General features: G+C 42.5%; 1 protein-coding gene across 2 annotated transcripts in view; it reads left to right on the forward strand.

Moving 5' to 3' along the window:
• Positions 1-20,274, forward strand: part of LOC311019025 (transcriptional repressor CTCF-like) — a 198,267-nt gene that overhangs the window by 8,718 nt on the left and 169,275 nt on the right. For both annotated transcript variants that reach the window (XR_014597772.1, XM_084018187.1), the window contains exons 2-13: positions 2,073-2,253; positions 2,397-2,539; positions 3,554-3,673; positions 3,846-4,025; positions 5,530-5,742; positions 5,888-6,050; positions 8,026-8,196; positions 8,315-8,448; positions 12,958-13,078; positions 14,510-14,659; positions 14,784-14,944; positions 16,546-16,728. Coding sequence is in view for 1 of the 2 variants with exons in the window: in XM_084018187.1 (XP_083874313.1) it covers positions 2,085-2,253; positions 2,397-2,539; positions 3,554-3,673; positions 3,846-4,025; positions 5,530-5,742; positions 5,888-6,050; positions 8,026-8,196; positions 8,315-8,448; positions 12,958-13,078; positions 14,510-14,659; positions 14,784-14,944; positions 16,546-16,728 (1,908 nt within the window). In the remaining variant the exon portion in view is untranslated. The remainder of the gene's footprint in view (positions 1-2,072; positions 2,254-2,396; positions 2,540-3,553; positions 3,674-3,845; positions 4,026-5,529; positions 5,743-5,887; positions 6,051-8,025; positions 8,197-8,314; positions 8,449-12,957; positions 13,079-14,509; positions 14,660-14,783; positions 14,945-16,545; positions 16,729-20,274) is intronic.

The raw sequence follows: 20,274 nt of genomic DNA on the forward strand, positions 1-20,274 counted from the left end.
CTTACTTCCTACAATGTTTCTTGTTACTCATCAGCTAAGATTGATTTAATGTCCCACACTGTGTATAATACTGAAGCTGTGCATGCTAACACACCTTTCAGTTAAGTAGTATGAATTTTGGCCCAGCTTTCAGTGGTGAATTGTCATGCAATGTTTTAGTGCTGAGTAGGGCTGTAACGATACACGTATCGAAGCTGAAATAGCGACACTCAGATCCACGAACCTGTCTCGCGCCACGAGAAGGCAGAATCGCAACACAACTTCCGGTCCAGATCAGCACTATGAGCTGTAAGTAACACCACATTAACACCGCAGCGGTCGTTCGCTAATTCTCCGCCGTTGTTCTTTCACACGGAGCGAAGCATCGCTGGAGTAAAGACAAACCGCTGTGTAATTCACAGAAAGCAGCGCAAAGAGACGTCCCGGTACACGTCATGATGATGACGTGTGTGCGTTTTCAAGGGGTTTCCCTGGAGTCTCCCTGTCACTCAAAACCCGACGGAGGCTAAAGTTCACTGAAGTCTCGGTCCGGAGGGCTGACCGTCGCGGAGATTTCTTTTCATCATAAACACTCGGTGAGTTAAAGTTATTTTTGCCGGTGACAGACGCTGTTTATCGGGCAGAAATGTGAGCAGGAGTCGGTAGGACGGGCGGGAGGAAGGACGCTTCTCCACGTACAGCTGCGGTATTTGTTTCCCCGTTGCCAAAGACAGTTACAGTTACTACGTTACCTTAGTTTGGTTCTGCAACGTTGCTTTGTGGGACATTTCTTTGTAGTAAGTTGAGTGAGGGACCTGTGCAGTTAACAGACCATCAGATAGACACGCCCTCCACGCCAAATCTGCATCTTACATAAATCAAATGTTTGATTTAAAAAAATAAATAATATCGAAATTTGTATCGAACCGTGGGTCAAAAATCGTGATACAAACCGAATCGTGAGTTTGGTGTATCGTTACAGCCCTACTAGGGTTGCATATCTCTCTGTGATAAACGATTTGATATGCATCTAGATACACAGGTTACGATTCGATTAAAAAACGATATCCTTTTTTTACAGACCGATTCGAATCGATTCCATACAGTGTAAGAACGATACGATTTGATTCTCTGGTTAATATTTGTTGTAGATATTTTATAAAATAAAGAAGCCAATTCTATGAAAGTGACAGTAGAATGGTTTCTTTTCAAATATGTAAAATACCACATATCCCCAAGCATTGTGGCTGTATGGCACTGGCAACAAACAAAAAACAGAACAACAAAATCACATGTCAATGTATTTATTTTTAGACATGGACCAAAAAAAAGTCTGGCTGAATCATTGGATGGCGGTCACAGGACAGTGTTGTGGACGCTACCCGTGCTGCGACCGCCTCTTGTGGCGCAAGTTGAGAAACAAGCGATTGACATTCAAAGCCATCCATCTCTCACGTGCGGTCATGGAGTGCCTACGGTCACATGGCAGCCGCCTACCTGTGCTGCGCCCGCCTCTCCACCTCCACCTCCACCTCCTCCATTTTCTGTGTTGTCCCTTGTTTATCACTCATACCAGCTAGGCAGCTACAGCGTTTCGCGGGCAGCTTCAGCTCTCGCGTTGTTTTAGAGACGCTGGTGTAATGCCGCCAACCGCTTCAAAGTCTTGCGATACCCGATCCATGACTCTATAACCAATTCATCTAGGAATTCATCGATTGAGGAGGCTGCTACCGATGCAGCCGTATCTCTCACTTGTTGAACCGAATATCTGGTTGCATCGGTTTATCGTTCACAACCCTAATACTATATACAATGTTAATTTTGTCCGATTACTGAATAAATCGATGGAAAAAACGGTAGATTACTCGATTACAAAAAGATTCGATAGCTGAAGCCCTAATATAGAGCAAACAAAAATCTGCCTGCTGCACCTCTGACCAATGCCGACCGCTTCAATATGCCATTGTAAGTGGGTACCACCGTGCCTGGAAAAAAGGGAACTTTTCTTCTTCATTTCTTTTGAATGCCTCTGCTATAAAGCAGTGATGTAATACACTGTTAATAATGTTTGTTTCCACATTGCCATGTTTTAGTTCCTACCCAGCATGGACGGAGGGCCAACAGAGGGTGTAGGGGTGGTGGAGGTCCCGTCCAAAGACTTCCCCTCCATCCAGGCCATTCACAGCCAGGATGCCTTGGTGGCTGACCTCCTCCAGCAAGCTGCAGAGGCCGGGGGCATGGTAGAGGGACAAGCAGGAGTCATCCTAGAACAAGGTTCTTACTTATTGGAAATGACTGTATATGGTCCCACAGTCGATATGTAGAATGAGCAGAATCGTAGATTTCTATTGCAAGTAAGAGCAACTTTTGTGGAGAATGTGGGTAAATGGTTTATTCACAGCAGTGTTGTGTTTCAGGTCATGGGGAAGGAATGAATGCAGCCACCCAGGCCCAGCAGCAGCTAATGGAAGCTGGGGTGGGGGTTGGGGTGGATGGTGGAGGAGTTGAAATGATGGTTATGGACTCCCTGGATCCCACCCTGTTGCAGATGAAGACTGAGGTAAGCTCACCGTGTAATGTTTGATGTCTTGTCAGCCAAAGTAGGTTTCTTTGTCTGACAAGAAAGTAGGGTTGTTCGGTATACCGGTACTAATTTCGTACTGGGGTACTGAGGCATTTAAAACGGTACTTTGTTGCATTCGGACGGGACCGGTACTTGCAGCGCCCGCTACAGCGCGGCGAACTCGCCACGTGACGTCACCGCGTTGTAAATACAGCCGAGAGGACGAGGAGCGAGCTGGAGCTCACGGAGAGGAGAATGGCTGCTGCAACCATCACCACGCTGCACCTTGTGGACAAACCAGGGGCGCGAAGTGTGATATGGCAGTACTTTGGCTTAAAAACAAATGAGCAAGGCGAAGCAATTAACACTGATGCACCACTGTGTAAACGGTGTTATAAAACATGCATGGCTAACGGCGGAAACACCTCCAACTTAGCCAAACACCTAAAAGGACAAGCACCCAGACCTGCATACTGAGCTCAGGGAACGACAGGTAATCTACTCAGGAAAAAAGCCACATTCAGTGCTAAAAGCAAGCGCCACCCACCTTCACTCTTAACAAAAGTAGCTCTGGAAGAAAAATAGAGCTGGTTTATTTATATTATATTATTATATTTATGTTATATTTATATTTTCACAGTGATTTTTAAACTTTTTGCCATACATGTAGACATGCTGATTTACAATCCTTTAAGTTCCTTAATTTCTTTTCCAGAGCTGTAAAATGCATACATGCATTATTTTAAAATTGTGTGCATTAGAAAAGCTTGTCTTTGTGGTATTTTATTTCAATTACTGATTAATATGTTATTGTTCTAAGATTTTCTATTAAAATAAAGTCAGTAATGACATTTTTTGTGTTCTCTTTTTATTTGAAAAAGTATCGAAAAGTATCGAAATACATGTTGGTACCGGTACCCGTACCAAAACCGGTATCGTGACAACACTACAAGAAAGTAAAATTTGTGCCTGTCAGAATGTTTCTTTACCCAACAGTTCATATGATTTCAGGTGATTGATGCTGCAGTGGGGGGATCATCATCGACTGTGGGTGTTGTTGGAGGGGTAGCTGGTGCTGCTCACCAAGCAACTGTAACAACAGTGGACCAGACTCAAATCATCACACTACAGGTAGGGACTCTGAGGGATTTGAAGCTCTTTTCACATGATAGCATCTTCTTCAGTCCCTGTTGGGGTAAGCTGGCTTCTCAGATGGTTTGTATTCACTCTCTTCTCTTGGTCTTGAATTTGTCTTATAGATAACCTGGACATGTGTGCTGACCTCTGGTCTCTCTGTTCTCAGGTGGTAAACATGGAGGAACAGGCAGCTCTGGGTCTGGGGGAGCTCCAGCTGGTCCAGGTGCCTGTTTCTGCCACAACTGTGGAGGCCCTGCAGCAAGGTACCTTTGTAGACACCACGGCTATGCCGAAGGACGGAGACCCAGTCATCTGCCACACCCTGCCGCTGCCAGAGGGCTTTCAGGTTCACAAACAGACACTCATAGAAAGGCTCAAATATAAATGTGTGATTGCATTTGAAAATTAGCAACTGCATCAGTTTTTGGGCCCCTGGCAGAAAATGCACTTCATTACATATATTATGTAACCTTTACTCTCACCTTATTTTTCCAAAGCTGCTTGATCTACATTGTGATGGTGGTGGAGAGTAGATGTTCCACGTTGCTGTGGAGACTACAGTAACATTCATTACAGTGGTGTCACAGAGTTGAGGCTCTCCCCTCACAAATTATCATTGGCTGACCATAGAAATAATGACTTGCAGAGAGCCATGTTTAATTTTGACCTGTTATCTAGATTTAATTAATGCTGATTCGAGAGAAAAGGGAGAAGCAGCTCAATAAATGCATCAGTGTCTGAAAAAAGGATAATTTGTTCTGTCATAGTCCGTTTATTTTTCACCACTAACGCAAAAAAAAATTTCAAGGTAATAATGGGGAAAAAGCTCACAAGCAGGAGTTCCACCCTGGAACTTTTAGCTGTTAGCAACATGTGTTGAGTTTAGCACAACAAGCTGATTGGCAGCAGGTGGCTATCTCCGGTTCTGAAAAAGTGAAACTGAGAAAATTACCCTATTTCTTACAAGATTTATTATCTCAGTAAACATGAGTTTATGGTTTCACTCACTAGTTTCAAGTCTGCTTCAATACAGCATGATGTTCATTTCGTCAATTATGATCCATTAAGAGTCAAATGGACCATAAAGCAGGATATGATTTAGGGCGTTGCTAACTTGTGACTGACAGGTTGATACCATGTTGTCACTACCATGTCCTTGCTACCATGGCTACCACACTACCAATTAGAGCTGTCCCAAGCGATTATTTTTAACGATTAATCTAGCGATTATTTTTTCGATTAATCGACCAATTTTACGATTATTTTTTTGATTAATCTAACAATTTATTTTTCAGTTATGGATTATTGCTTCTGAGACGTGATGAGTCTCTCACAGAGGGGAGAAGGGGGGCTGTCCGGGGCCGCAGTCGCCCGGCTGCTGCTGACAGACGGCCAGAGACGCTTACGAACCGGAGTTGGTGTGGATTTAATGATCGCTTGTTAGCGCCGCTCACGTCTCGCGTCTCACGTCTACGATTGCGAGTTAATATTACTTAAAAACAAAAACTCAGGCCAGCAGCGGGAAACTTATAGCCACTGGACTGGAGTGTGGGAGGAGAGTTAATGTAGTCGATTATGTCGATGAGTCGTCCCAGCCGTACTACCAATGCAGTTATCTACTAAAGTGACCTATACACTAAGCTGTAAAGTTTTTACCTTAAAATATGGAATCTTACTTTATTGACAGCTTCCAACAGAAGCCAGATGGAGCCAGATACAGTAAAGTTGTGGCTCAGGTTACCAGTCTGTCGCTTATTTCCGCCAGATCCACTCGTCGCCGTAAAGAAAGAATACAGAATCACTTGTGCTAGTGATTAATTGACTAAACAGCTGATGCTTTTGATTTGTAGGTTGTTAAGGTTGGAGCTAATGGGGAGGTGGAGACCGTAGAGCAGGAAGAGGGAGGAGAATCCCACCCTGTAGAGGAGGAAGATGAGGAGGTGGGGAACCAGCTGCTAGACGAAGGGGAGGATGAACACATTCAGCCTCAGAATGATGACCCGAACTGGGCTAAAGACCCAGACTATCAGCCCCCATCTGGTGCAATCAAAAAGAACAAGAAGGCAAGACAGTTATGTTTATCAATCTCTTTTTTTATCAGCAATGTGAAACTTTTCTCTGTAATTGGACTAGACTTGTACAACATGTTGATGGGTGCACCTTTTTATTGTCATTAACTTACAATGAGTTCTAATGCTGTTTCTCAAGGGTAAAAAGAGTCGTCTGCGTTATGCTGAAGGAGATAAGGACATGGATGTCAGTGTCTACGACTTTGAAGAGGAACAGCAGGAGGGCCTTCTCTCTGAGGTCAATGCTGAGAAAGTGGTGGGCAACATGAAACCACCCAAACCCACCAAGATCAAGAAGAAAGGTGAGACACTGCTGTATGCTGGACTGGGGGCATAATGGAGATGGCCAATGTAAAACCTTCTAAAGCCTAATTGCGGAGGACATCTACGGATCTTGCGGAGGAGGGGGGTTTAGCTCAGGAGGTAGATTGCCGGTTCGATCCCCGGCTCCTCCTAGCTGAGTGTCTGGTGTCCCTGAGCAAGACACCTCACCCTAATTGCTCCTGACGAGCTGGCTGTCGCCCTGCGTGGTTGACTCCGCCGTCGGTGTGTGAATGTGTGAATGAACGGGTGAATGTCAGTCATTCCTGTAAAGCACTTTGGACAAAAGCGCTATATAAATGAGGCCATTTACCATTTACATCTGTGATGTTAATCCCTTGCAAATTGGTCAGGTCTGTAATTTGTAACGTAAAAGTGCTAGCGCAAATTACCTAACATATTTGGGTATACAGTCTAAAAGACTGTAAGCCCTTATTAACAACCCATTAATTGTCCGTGGACTTGAAATATGCATATATGAGCCATGCGTCTCCAGCAGGTCTTTGTTCGAGGTGCAAACCCACAGAGCTGTTTAATAATATACAGGAATGAATGTGTTAGTGTAGTATTTTTGTTTTAATTTAAAAGGCCATAATACTTTGTATTATTATGAAAATAATAATTGAACAAGATTAAACATGATACAAATCTTATTGTAATTTCAATTACTCGAGTTATTCAAGTAACACGATTCCAAAAAATGCTTGAGGCAAATACTCTGCCTCGAAGCTTTGTTAAATTCCTATCTCAGCATTATGCGGCCTGATCAGTGCGATCATTGTTCCACTCGGACCGTTTCTGAGGAAGCCAGGGCTCCAGAGGGCGACCATTTTGGGCGCACATGCGACCAAAAATCAGTGAAGTCTGGCTAAATATGTTATGCCTTTCATTCAGCTGGTCTGTTTATGTGTGTAGCGTAATGTTTTTTTCCCCCCACAGCATACAGACATGAAAAAACGATGGTCTGAGCCAATTAGAGGCCGAGTGGGTGCGGGCCTAGGTCTCTGATTGGCTCTGACCCTGGTCTCTTCTTCACTGAATGTTTGTGAGGGAAAAAACATTTTCATACAGAAAGTTGCTGTGCCCTTAACACCTGTCTCTCGTCGCTGTAAGATACTGGTCCTGTCTCACTGTCTCCCGCCACGCCGTAAGATACCGGTCCTGTCTCACTGTCTCCACTCGGGCCGTAAGATACCTTGGGGTTTAAGGCCGTACAAGAGATATTTGTGGCTGCCTGATGCTGAGACTTTGCAGGGAGGAGAGGGGGTGCTGCTCAGCCCACCACGCACCTGTCCCGGTACCAGTTGTGTTTCTGGTGCTTTTTTAACAATTCTGAACGATGCCGCTCCGACAGTAAAGGCAGCATTCCCAGCCTGGCTCTGGCCATACTGTATAATGTTGGCCCGACCGGACCGCCCCGGTTCTTAAAACTACGCCAACCGGACCGCTTGGTTCTCAAAACTACGCCAACCGAACTGCCCGATTCTTAAAACTATGCCCGACTGGACCGCCCGGTTCTTGAGAACAAACTTCTTCTTAAGAACAAACTTCTTCTTAAGAACGCTTGGTGAATGAGGCCCAATGTTGCCGTGCGTGCTGTTAGCAATTTTGGCCTCTAGGTGATCACTCAACCGGCTCCCTGTTCAGTTTGCATTAAAGCTGCTGCAGCAGTGGTCCAGTCATACCAAGAAATTAAATTGAGGAACGCTTTAATTTCTATGCCCAGCCATAGATAACACTGGGTGATAAATATTTTCGATATTTTTCAAGTGTAATTGTGTTTTCATTTGGCTGTTTATTTAAAATACTGTTGTCCAAATATGACTCATCAATTATAGTTACATCTGTAAAGACTTGCCATGTTTAGTATGTCATGGTTTTGCTCTCAGAGTCAGATTGGGATGGCAAATGCTATAATTAAATATGGGGTCTGTGTATGTCATTGCTGTGTCTTAGGAGTGAAAAAGACGTTCCAGTGTGAGCTGTGTAGCTACACTTGCCCTCGACGCTCTAACCTGGACAGACACATGAAGAGCCACACAGATGAGAGACCTCACAAATGTCACCTGTGTGGAAGAGCGTTCAGGACAGTCACCCTGCTCAGAAACCATCTTAATACACACACTGGTAAATACTACCACATATCTTCATAAAATGATTGGACTCCAATGTGACCAAAACAGGAGTAGAAGTTTGTAAGTAAAAAGCTGCCAAGATAGCTGAGACGTGTTTTTTATATTTGCAGGAACTCGTCCACACAAGTGCACAGACTGTGATATGGCGTTTGTGACAAGTGGAGAGTTGGTTCGTCATCGTCGCTACAAACACACACATGAGAAGCCCTTCAAATGCTCCATGTGTGACTATGCCAGTGTTGAGGTAACACAAGCTTCTGTCTCCTTTGTGTTTTTGAATGTATGTTGGGCTGATTTCCAATTTGTGCAATGAAGGAGTGTACTCTGGTTTGAATTTTATGCAATGAATTTGCCAACAGCATCACGGCACTAAATTTGTTTGTATTCCATAAGTGGTAAGTAATATGATAACGACATCAATAGATGCATACAACGAGTGAAGCACATATTTGCAGTGGAAATTTTCGTTGCCAGATGTTTGGATCAGTATGCCTTATCCTTTTGGTATGCCCCGGGACCCAAACAGATTTTTGTGTCAACTGATACATGTGAAACAGAAATTCTGGAGTTTTACCGGGAATGTTTTAGCAGTGAAACAGTTGTCAGCTTTGGAATGCTTGTTGGTTTAGCACCTTTTTAATCAGCTCAATGGACCATTATTTGTGTCAAACTGTATATGACACTGTTGAACTGAAGTCGGGTTAATCTGAGAATAGCCTTCAAACATCATTACAACGACATCACTTGAATATGTCGGTTAGTGGAACAAAACAAAAACGGAGTGGAGGGCGAGTCCCTCTCCTCACAACTTTCAGGCTCCTCCCAATGCAGGCTTACACAGATGCAAAGAAATAAATATAAATAACGTAATAAATGTTATAGATTTTATTGATGCATATGTGTAACAATACAGACTTAAAGTGTCAGTCGGTAAGATTTGAGATGCATTGCTTCTAGCAGCGTCTGTGGCGGTAGATGGAACTGCAGGCGAGCCTCTCGGACTCATCTCCCTCACCCAACAGTGTCGACTGTCTCTCATCTGCGTGATGCCTTCAGTGTTTCCCCTACCATTGTACCGGCTGCCAGGCCAATGACACCTGCCGCCAGGCAAAAAAAAAAAAAAAAAACAATATGCCAAAAATAAGCCACCTATCAATTTATTCATAAATGAATAATCATTTACATTTGGGGCGCCTCTGTGCAGCGCAACGCGAGTCAACCTGCTTCGTTCTGATCGGTACCGCTGTTGAGAGCGCGGGCATATATTCTGGGATGTGATTTGTTAGCTAACCAACAATGGCTCCGCCGAAGAAAAGAAAAAATATTGCGGGTGACAGACAACTTTTTCAAAATAAAATACCGCGATTGACAAATACGATCATATTTGTGTATCTAAACAGAGTAGAGAGATGAAAACAGACACACACAAACACACACACACACATGCACACACACACAGAGCAACGTAAATAAAAGAAGTGTACAAACTTTTTGGTTACAGAAACATGGCGTATTCATTTTGTGAGGTTATTATACCCATGATGAAAAAATAGCTCTGAATGAACAACAGCTGAGCAGAAGCGATTGTCGACAGTCAGGGAGAAATACACGTCTGGTCTGAACAGGGGGGCAGCGGATTGCGTATTATTTTCGTGGGCGCTTCCGCTTCGGTGGTCGGTGTGAACCCGGCTGCCGACCCCCGTCAACGGATGACCGCGGGCCCGGACCGATTGGTAACGTTGACCCAGCAAAAAAAAAAAATACAGCTAAACACAGAACATCTGGCTGGGATCCCGAATGGCTTAATAACCATAACTACAGCCCTTGGTTGTACCACACTCCAATACTGGCCTGTATTCTATTACCGGCCGGTCTCTAACATTGGCCGGTCTCGCTGTCGGCGGAGGTAAATAACGGCCGGTCTCTAATGGAGGCCAGGGCTTAAGGTACGTGTCCACAGGCAGCGTTATTTCCACGCTTCCCATTGTCTATATTAGAGGATTTACGGTATGTAAGAAGCCCTGCAATGCCTTCGCGTCGCGGCGAGTGTCGAGAGACGGGGCTCCGCCGCCTCTCGAAAATCTTTTAAAAATGACCGTTTTCAATCTAAAATAAAGACAGATTCAGCAACTGCATAGCTTATTTCTCGCATAAAATGTTTTCAGAAACACATGTAGGTGAACTATTGTCATAAAATAAGAGAAAGTTTCCAAACAAGCCGCCATGTTGGTCGGTTTGAAATCCGGGAGCAGACAGGACAGCAGTGAAAGCGTCCTATCAGGTGCAGCCATGAAGTGTGCGATTGTATGAAGGAGAGCGCCTGTCAATCATCCTCCTAGTGGCAGCCCACCAAGCGTGCAATACTGGCAAGCGGTAAACGTTGTTTATGGTAATATGGCAGCTGCGGAGCCAAAGAGGAGACTTTTTCAATAAATTAACCTAGTATTTTATAGGTTCAAATAGACACATAGACGTGTTTTTATTCAGTCTACTGGTAGTCCGTTTTGCTCAAATAGAAATAGGTGCCTGTCTCTAATTCTGGCCTCCTTCCAAAAGGCCAAAAGGCCTAGGCTGCGATGCGCTTGAGTAAATAAAGGCCCGGGCCTATATTAGAGGATTTACCGTAAGTTTACAATTTGTTGTTTAGCTTATATTTTTGTTTTGATTGAGGAGCTTGTCTCTCTCTTTTTTTTTTTTTTTTTTGGTAAGCAATAATGATGAAAATAACACAGACAATAGGCTAGTTTTCCCAGGCATTGTCAAATGTATGTAGCTCTGTTATGATAAAATGAATTAAAAAAAAAACCTGAAAATGAACAGAGAAATGGTCTGTGGTCACCACCTGCAGAACCATTCCTTTATAGGGATGTCTTGCTAATTGCCACTCGTTTCCACCTGTGGTCTGTTCCATTTGCACAACAGCAGGTGAAATGATTCCCAATCAGTGCTGCTTCCTAATTAGACAGGCTGATATCTCAGAAATATGATTGACTTGCAGTTACATTATGTTGTTTTAGTGTCCCCTTTATTTTTTTGAGCAGTGTATAAAGATTTCATACAGAATATGTTTTCTTGCTTTCAAGTAGTAATTCCTTTGTCAGATGCTATTTAAAAAAATCCAATTTAACATTAACTTTAAATTATTAACTCATAATTCATGTTTTGTTATGAATTAGGATGTTATGGTATTAATCTGAAAGGTAAAACCATCTAATTTTACTCAATGGCCTTTGTGCCCTGTCATGTAGCCTTGGTGCCCCTAAAAAGAATTAAAGTGAAGGCCAAATGGCCTTGCCCCTAAAATTCCAACCCTGGTCAGCAGTAATGTAATGTACCTGGTCAAACACTTTAGACTAGAGGGAGCCTGAGTCAGCAGTTGGAAGTTACCGATTTCCCTTTCCAACTAAACGCAGCATACTTCCGTGAGTAGCACCACCTGGCTTGCTGCTGTAAAAAGCCTCACGAATTTAGCGTGGGAATGTGGCCACAGACATGGAGATCCTATTTCTGGGCAAAGCAGCAAGTATACACACTTTCATTAGTGGGTCACATGATCAATCACCATTGTTTTAACTCACTCTTTGATAGTTAGTAATTTAAAAGACAATAAAATAGATTGTGATTTGTTATTTATACTTTTTTTTTTAAGCCAGTATTTGATTGCCTTAACTGTTAAAGTAAGTGTGGCCGATGATCTTTTCTCCTTTCGTACTGAAAACATTTTGAACCTTGATCCAAAATCCGAGGTTTGTAGCTTAGTACTGAACTATATATTACAGTCTAATTGAGCCACTAGTGTCTGACAGAACCAGCGCAATATACTGCCGAGCTAAGGCCAGCAATATGAAGGAGATTAAACTTCAGTAGAGGTGGGAGGAGAGAAAAGGAGCACCTTGTGTTTTGGGTGATGAAAAAAGACATGTTAGCAAGTGTGCACAGAGACCAAGAGAAAGTGATTGTGAGTGCAGTTTAATTTGTTTATACATTTTTTTTTTTTAAAGCTATGGTCTATGATTTGGAATAAAAAAAAATCCATTCAGTCTATCAGCAGTAGGCCTGCATATAAATTGACCAATGGGAGCCATTGCTCGTACCCTCCATCCAATCCCCTCGTCTCCCCTGCTCCTCGTCATCACGCCTCGTCGTATCGTGGAACACTGAGGGGAGGGGTTTGGTTGGGGGGGGGATGCTTTTTTTCCAATCTGTCTCAGAGGCTCAACTGATTTTCAGAATGTAGACCATAGCTTTAAGTTTCTTTAATTTGTCTCTAAATGCGGCAACTCCCAAACCAAGTTCTAGTTTCCACGTGTTTATTCTAGTCATGGTGGTTAACCATGAAGTTAACCATTATTCCAGTCCAGGCTCCATTAAGTGGGCTGACCTCTTAAGGTGGACCTGCTCTTCTCATTTGAGTGACCAGCTGATCCTCTGAGTGTTAGTGCAGTGGTTTCTGAGTGGAGTGAGACATCTTGTGGTCAAATTCATTATACTGGCCTAGGGCAGTGTTTGATCAACCTGGTTTGAAAAATTCTTTGCAACACATCTTCATCCAGATCTCTTCAAATATCGAAGAGTAAATGATACCTTCACAGCTCTGTAGTCCGTAGCACTGGAGGGAATTTCCTTGGGATCAATGAAGTTCATCATATCTTGACTTTAAAAGTGAAACAGTAGATGTACAACTGCTCTGCCATTTATTTCTGCTGCAGTGCTCTGATATGTGACTATGTGTTTGTGTCTTGATGTTGTGAAGGTGAGCAAACTAAAGCGTCACATCCGTTCCCACACCGGTGAACGTCCATTCCAGTGCAGTCTTTGCAGCTACGCCAGCAGAGACACATACAAGCTGAAGAGACACATGCGGACACACTCGGGTAAAGCTCACGCCTTAACTGATTTTCTTTATTTTTAATGCTGTGGAGGAGGAAAAGACGGATATGTCTGTTTTTACAGATATAGGAACAGTATGTTTTTATTTTGGGGATAACCCCATATAAGTTGTCCATGTTTTCACATGAAAGGTTTTTTTTCTAGCTTCCTTAATAAAGAATGTATTCCAATCAAAAGGATAGGAGGTTGTTTGACCAAAACCCCTTCCCCATTATTAGTCAATTACAGGCAGCTACAGAACTGTAATTTTCACTTTGGGCAATACTAACAGATGAAGGATTGTTTAAAATATATTTTTGGGGGATAATTAGGACCAGTGTACAGGAAGTTGTTGTAACTTCAGGATACAATGTCCAATACAATGTAAACAGGTCTGCACTGTAATATTGAAACGGTACCTGGAAATGTCATGTTTTTACACTTTTACCGCTCCTCCAAAGAGATTGATCACCTTAAGCTTTGACGTACATGCATGAAACTTTGTAGGTACATAGAATATGTAGAGATATACAAAAAAGCCTCTTAGACCCTTACCCTAAACCCAACAGGGAGTCAGCCATTTTGCATTTTATGTGAAATGTCGCCTTTTTCATGTAGTATATTTTAACAAAATCCTCCTGCACCGTTGATCTAATTCCTACCAAACTCGCTGAGCCTGGTCTAAAGGCCTAAACAATGAAAAATTATCAAAAGCTCATACATTAGTCAAAGTGCATGGCCAGGCTGGCGCCATGAAGTTCATTTTTTCGCCACTAAAAGGGAGCTGTTATAACATCACTGTACATTGTCCAATCTGGTTCAAACTTCATGTTTGATGAGAGTCCCACCCTGAACATGTCTGCACTGCAATATTGACTCACAGTCAGAGTGCCACCTTCTGGTAACAGAACATGTCGTGTTTTTACACTTTCATGCACTCCTCCTAATGTGTTGACCTGATCCACCTCAAAGTTTGACAGACAAACCTCCAGACATTGCTGACGCTTATTGAAGATAGTGAACTTGCGTTTAACGCTGTTACCGTGGCGATGCTTTTTCGCAATATAAGAGGAAGTGATGTTTCCAGTGGGTTGCTACAGTCCCAATATCGTGAAACTTTGTACACCAGTCAAGCATGATGACTTTAAAAGTCTGAATTGGTTATCAGCAGATGAAAATTCAAGCACAGGACAACTAGCGATGAGGCGATGGCTGGGTAGGCGGCCGCAGCACTGGCAGTAGGTCGTAGCACTCCCGACTTGCGTGTGTGCAAGGGCCCGTGCATCATTGCTTGCAGTTTTAATTAATATATTGTGTTTCATACCTCCTACCTTGTTGTTACATTTAAGGATTTAAAAAAAAATATTTGAATGTTCTGTTTATAACCATAAATGAGTACAATGATACACCTGTGTACATTTTCAATCCTCTCTCAGGAGAGAAACCTTATGAGTGCTACATCTGCCATGCTCGATTCACCCAGAGTGGAACCATGAAGATGCACATTCTGCAGAAACACACAGAGAATGTGGCCAAATTCCACTGTCCACACTGTGACACTGTCATCGCACGCAAGAGTGACTTGGGTAACACACACACAGACACAGTGTAAACCTACCAGACAGACAAGATGGTTGACTTGATGTATCATGTAGTATGTTGTATCATAACCTTAATTTCTTGTCTTCTGTCATCCGTGTGCATCTCCAGGTGTCCATCTTCGTAAGCAGCATTCATTCATTGAGACTGGAAAAAAGTGTCGTTATTGCGACGCCGTTTTCCATGAGCGCTACGCTCTGATCCAGCACCAGAAGTCCCACAAGAATGAGAAGAGGTTCAAATGCGACATGTGTGACTACTGCTGCCGCCAGGTCTGTCCATACAAATACCATTGTGTAGTGAGTGTAATGTAGGGTTACCACACTCATAGAAAATAAGGAATTATATTTGAATATCACATAATGGTCACCCAAACCACAGCAATTATAAAAATAAAGACTGATGCTGTGTTCACACCAAACATGAAGCAATTTTTGCATACAAAAATGCAAAATTTGCATCAATTTCTCGCTCGAGTTACATATTTTCAACTTTCGCACAAAAACTCTGCTGACACTGTCTTATGTTGGAGTCCTGACGTTGCTGAATCGGACATGGAGGGAAGAAATCTATTCTGTGGCTGTGGTCACAAAGAACTCCATGATAGTACACCATATTAGTATAGAAACCAAACCAAACTATGTGTACAACTGTATGTGTATAAACCATAGACTGTCTATGGTAGAAACAACATCACTGACATATTTATGTCTAGATGACATTATTTTGAGTGTTGATAGAGCAGCTACAATGTAAGCATAGCCTAGCACCATAATGGCCTTCCATCTAGTAGTTGTTGAGATATTTTGAATGGATATACAGTCCCGTCTGAAACTATTGGAACAGTGAGGCCCATTCCTTTAGGTTTGCTGCAACATTTGAGTTTGATGTCAAGAGTAATATGAGACAAGAGCTCAGCATTTCTGCGATCTGTTAAACAACTTAAAAGATAGCACCTTTTGATACAGAACACCTCAAAGCACCATACCAGTCTAATTCTGACTTCTCGCCATTAGCAGAGATTTCCCCTGTCTTCAACACATTTTGTTTGCATCAGTGTATGTAGTGTGTAGAGCTCAGCCTACCTGTCTCTATGAGACTGTTAAGTTGCTGGGTTTAGACACTGCAACCTTGTGAATATCATTGGTTATTTTATCTAAAATTACTGTATTACTCTAAAAAAAAAAGCCAATTTGCACATTGATATAAAAACGCATCCCAAGCTAGAAGGAGGTTCTGGGTAAACTGGTTGTTAATGTCCAGCTGCTTCCAGTGGGCCAGTTGGAACTAGCCAGTAGTATCAAGTTCAAGAGAGACTAATTTCATGTAACAAGCACACACTCTCTGCACAAGGATCTAGAGTTGACAAAAAAATCATACTCAATACTCGGATGATAATTGATACTTAAAATTAATCGGATTAGTTACTAATTTGCAAACGTATTGATACCAACAATAAACTGGCGACCTGTCCAGGGTGTATCCTGCCTTCACTCCAATGTCAGCCGGGGATCGGCTCCAGCCCCCCGCGACCATAAATACAGGATAAGCGGTTGACGATGGATGGATGGATGGATAGATAGATATGCATATATGCTAACAATGCTACAAAAATTGAGTAGCCAAAAAAGTTTTGTTTGTATTTTTATATGTTGTTGAATTCAAAACATTTTCCCAAAATTTGAAAACCGAAAACTTAATATCCTACCCTTTTACCTAATATTCGGTCTCCTAGTAAGAACCTGGAATTAAAAGCTGAACTCTTTTGTGTCATATTCATCGTTTTATTTCGTAACCCAAATATTTCAGAGGGGATGTGTACTAATGTCTGTAATTGTGATTTTTTAACTGTGTTGCATGTTATTGGGTCCAGGAGCGCCACATGGTCATGCATCGTCGAACCCACACTGGAGAGAAACCATACGCCTGCAGCCAGTGTGAGAAGACCTTCAGACAAAAGCAGCTACTGGACATGCACTTCAAACGCTACCACGACCCCAACTTTGTCCCCACTGCCTTCGTCTGCCCCAAATGCAGCAAGACTTTCACCCGCAGGGTAACGACACTCTTCCTACCTTCACACACACGAAGTGAAATCTTAGCTGGTTCAACAAGGGCTTGTGCGTAACAAGTTTTAAAATGTAACTGTTTCACTGATTCATATATAGTACTCTTTAAACAAACCAATCTCAGTCCCCTTAAAGTGGAGACTCAGTTTTATTTGGGTTCACATTGTCACTACATTTGAAAGAGGTCTCTGTTCTGTTTCTGTTCCATTTTAGAGCTGGGTCAGGGTCAGATCAAAGGATATCTGATGTTGGTAAATTAAGTCAAACATGCCACATTACAAAGTAAATCTCCCATAATTCTCATGTTCATGACTGATCCAGTATTAGTGATTAATATCTACAGTGTAGGTCAGCCCGCCACAATGATATGATGAGCTCTATCTTTTAACTCTGTAGGAGGAGCTTCTCCCTAGCCAAATCATCTCTCCATAGACCAGCTATATTAGGTGGTCTTGGAAAGGCCTCGGTTGAGGCTGGCTCGCAGATGCGACTGCAAGCTTTACAGCCCTCTTCACCTTGACATTGTCGCTTCCTTAGTACTCGCTTCACCCTCTCTCTGTGAGGGAGGAACAGGACTGTCAACCAGGACAGACTGTTCAGAGTAGAGTTGTCAAAAAATACATATACAGTGGGGCAAAAAAGTATTTAGTCAGCCACCGATTGTGCAAGTTCTCCCACTTAAAATGATGACAGATGTCTGTAATTTTCATCATAGGTACACTTCAACTGTGAGAGACAGAATGTGGGGGAAAAAATCCTGGAAATCACATTGTAGGATTTTTAAAGAATATATTTGTAAATTATGGTGGAAAATAAGTATTTGGTCAATAACAAAAGTTCAACTCAATACTTTGTAATTTAACCTTTGTTGGCAATGACAGAGGTCAAACGTTTAATGTAGGTCTTCACAAGGTTTGCACACACTGTAGCTGGTATTTTGGCCGATTCCTCCATGCAGATCTCCTCTAGAGCAGTGATGTTTTGAGGCTGTCGCCGACTTCAAACTCCCTCCACAGATTTTCTATGGGGTTGAGGTCTGGAGACTGACTAGGCCACTCCAGGACTTTCAAATGCTTCTTACGCAGCCACTCCTTCGTTGCCCGGGCGGTGTGTTTGGGTTCATTGTCATGCTGGAAGACCCAGCCACGTTTCATCTTCATGCTCTCACTGATGGAAGGAGGTTTTGGCTCAAAATCTCACGATACATGGCCCCATTCATTCTTTCCTTGACACGGATCAGTCATCCTGTCCCCTTTGCAGAAAAACAGCCCCAAAGCATGATGTTTCCACCCCCATGCTTCCCAGTAGGTATGGTGTTCTTGGGATGCAACTCAGCATTCTTCTTCCTCCAAACACGATGAGTTGAGTTTGTACCAAAAAGTTCTATTTTGGTTTCATCTGACCACATGACATTCTCCCAACTCTCTCCTGGATCATCCATATGCTCTCTGGCAAACTTCAGACAGGCCTGGACATGTACTGGCTTAAGCAGGGGGACTCGTCTGGCACTGCAGGAGTTGATTCCCTGTCGGCGTAGTGTGTACTGATGGTAACCTTTGTTACTTTGGTCCCAGCTCTCTGCAGGTCATTCACCAGGTCCCCCCGTGTAGTTCTGGGATTTTTGCTCACCGTTCTCATGACCATTATGACCCCACGGGATGAGATCTTGCGTGGAGCCCCAGATCGAGGGAGATTATCAATGGTCTGTGTTTCTTTTATACAGATAACGAGTTCAAACCGGTGCCATTAATACAGGTAACGAGTGGAGGACAGAAGATCTTCTTAAAGAAGAAGTTACAGGTCTGTGAGAGCCAGAGATCTTGCTTGTTTTTAGGTGACCAAATACTTATTTTCCACCATAATTTACAAATAAATTCTTTAAAAATCCTACAATGTGATTTCCAGGATTTTTTCCCCACATTCTGTCTCTCACATTTGAAGTGTACCTATGATGAAAATTACAGACCTCTGTCATCATTTTAAGTGGGAGAACTTGCACAATCGGTGGCTGACTAAATACTTTTTTGCCCCACTGTATATTCAGATACCATTGGATACTAAAACTGAGTAATAATAATTTGCAAAAGTATCGATACCAATAGTGCCGTCTTCGCCTCCTCCAGTTGATGTGCAACTTCACCCAACCTGCTCTATTTGATCAGCAACGATAATGTGGTGCCAAGTCACCACAAACACAGAACATAAACAGGGCTGTAGCTGAATACATTTGCATGGACCAGATCCACGTCAACACAGTGGAGAAACCAGAGGCCTGTACTAGGATGCAGGATTTGGGCTTAGCGAGGTAACTTCAGGGTTACTCTGGGTTTTCCATCCTACGAAGCTGGTTCACTTCTTACCGGGGTAGATCGCCATGGTAACTTACGCTGCAGAGCTAACCTGCTCCGGAGCAGGTTATGTTCCTGATAAGAGATCAACGTGGACAAAAACACCGCCTAGTGACCAATCAGCTCGCTTGGAGTTAACCATGCCTGTGTTTTTCGAGTGGAAGCTGGCTTGGCCGCAGTGGAAAACGCAATGTGGGCACAAACCCATTTCAGCTTGGTGATTTTACATTACAAACAGCCTAATGTTATATGATGACCCAGAAACTTATAGTTAACTACGTTGTTAGAGCCACTGCTAGTAATGTTATCGTTAGCTATCTAAGTGGAGTAAGACAATATGTGACCAGCCACGGCAAAACCAGGAACAAGTCGACCTCGGGGCATTTTTAGTTATTCACAGATTCTGAAAGTGTAGTTTATAAGCTTTCCAATTATGTCTAACACGTGGACATCTGATAATATTTGACGAAGTTGTGGCCATTTGAATGTATGCTTCTCTGAAAACCGTTCACTGAGAAAACTGGCCTGAAAGATTTGCAAATCTCACCTCCCCTCACCTGGCGAGGAAGGAAACACAATGGTGCTCATTTGCATCTCATTCAGATAAGCCCTCCCCCCTACAGATGTCACTCAGTGATATCTGCTATCTGTTAGCCTAGGGCAGAAAGTATTGTAGTGGTTTGAACAATGGTTATCAAAAGCAGTTATCATGTCGGTAATGTTGATGTAGTGTTATTTTTAGGGATGCACGATATTGGATTTTTTGCCGATATTTTATAACTCATTTGGCCGATAACCGATACCGAGATAGATAGATAGATATTAGGGGTGTAACGGTACACAAAAATCTCGGTTTGGTACGTACCTCGGTTTTGAGGTCACGGTTAGGTTCATTTTCGGTACAGTAAGAAAACAAAATGCAAAATATAAATGTGCTAGTTGTTTATTACTTTTGTGCTTTTAACAGTAGGAACATGCACTGGAGCTAGAATGCTGCTCAAAAATATAAATACAAGTATTTAAAATATTTATTTAAAAAATAAAAAAAATAAAAATAACAGACTGTTTATTTAAAAAAAATATTTTCTCCATCTGATGTGCAAAATTGAACAGTTGCAACACTAAATAGTTTCAAGTTGTTGCTCAGATTAAATAACATGGATAAGGCTCAGACTGTTTTTTTAA

The sequence above is a fragment of the Eutrigla gurnardus genome (assembly GCF_963514095.1).
Source record: "Eutrigla gurnardus genome assembly, chromosome: 9".
Taxonomy (NCBI): domain Eukaryota; kingdom Metazoa; phylum Chordata; class Actinopteri; order Perciformes; family Triglidae; genus Eutrigla; species Eutrigla gurnardus.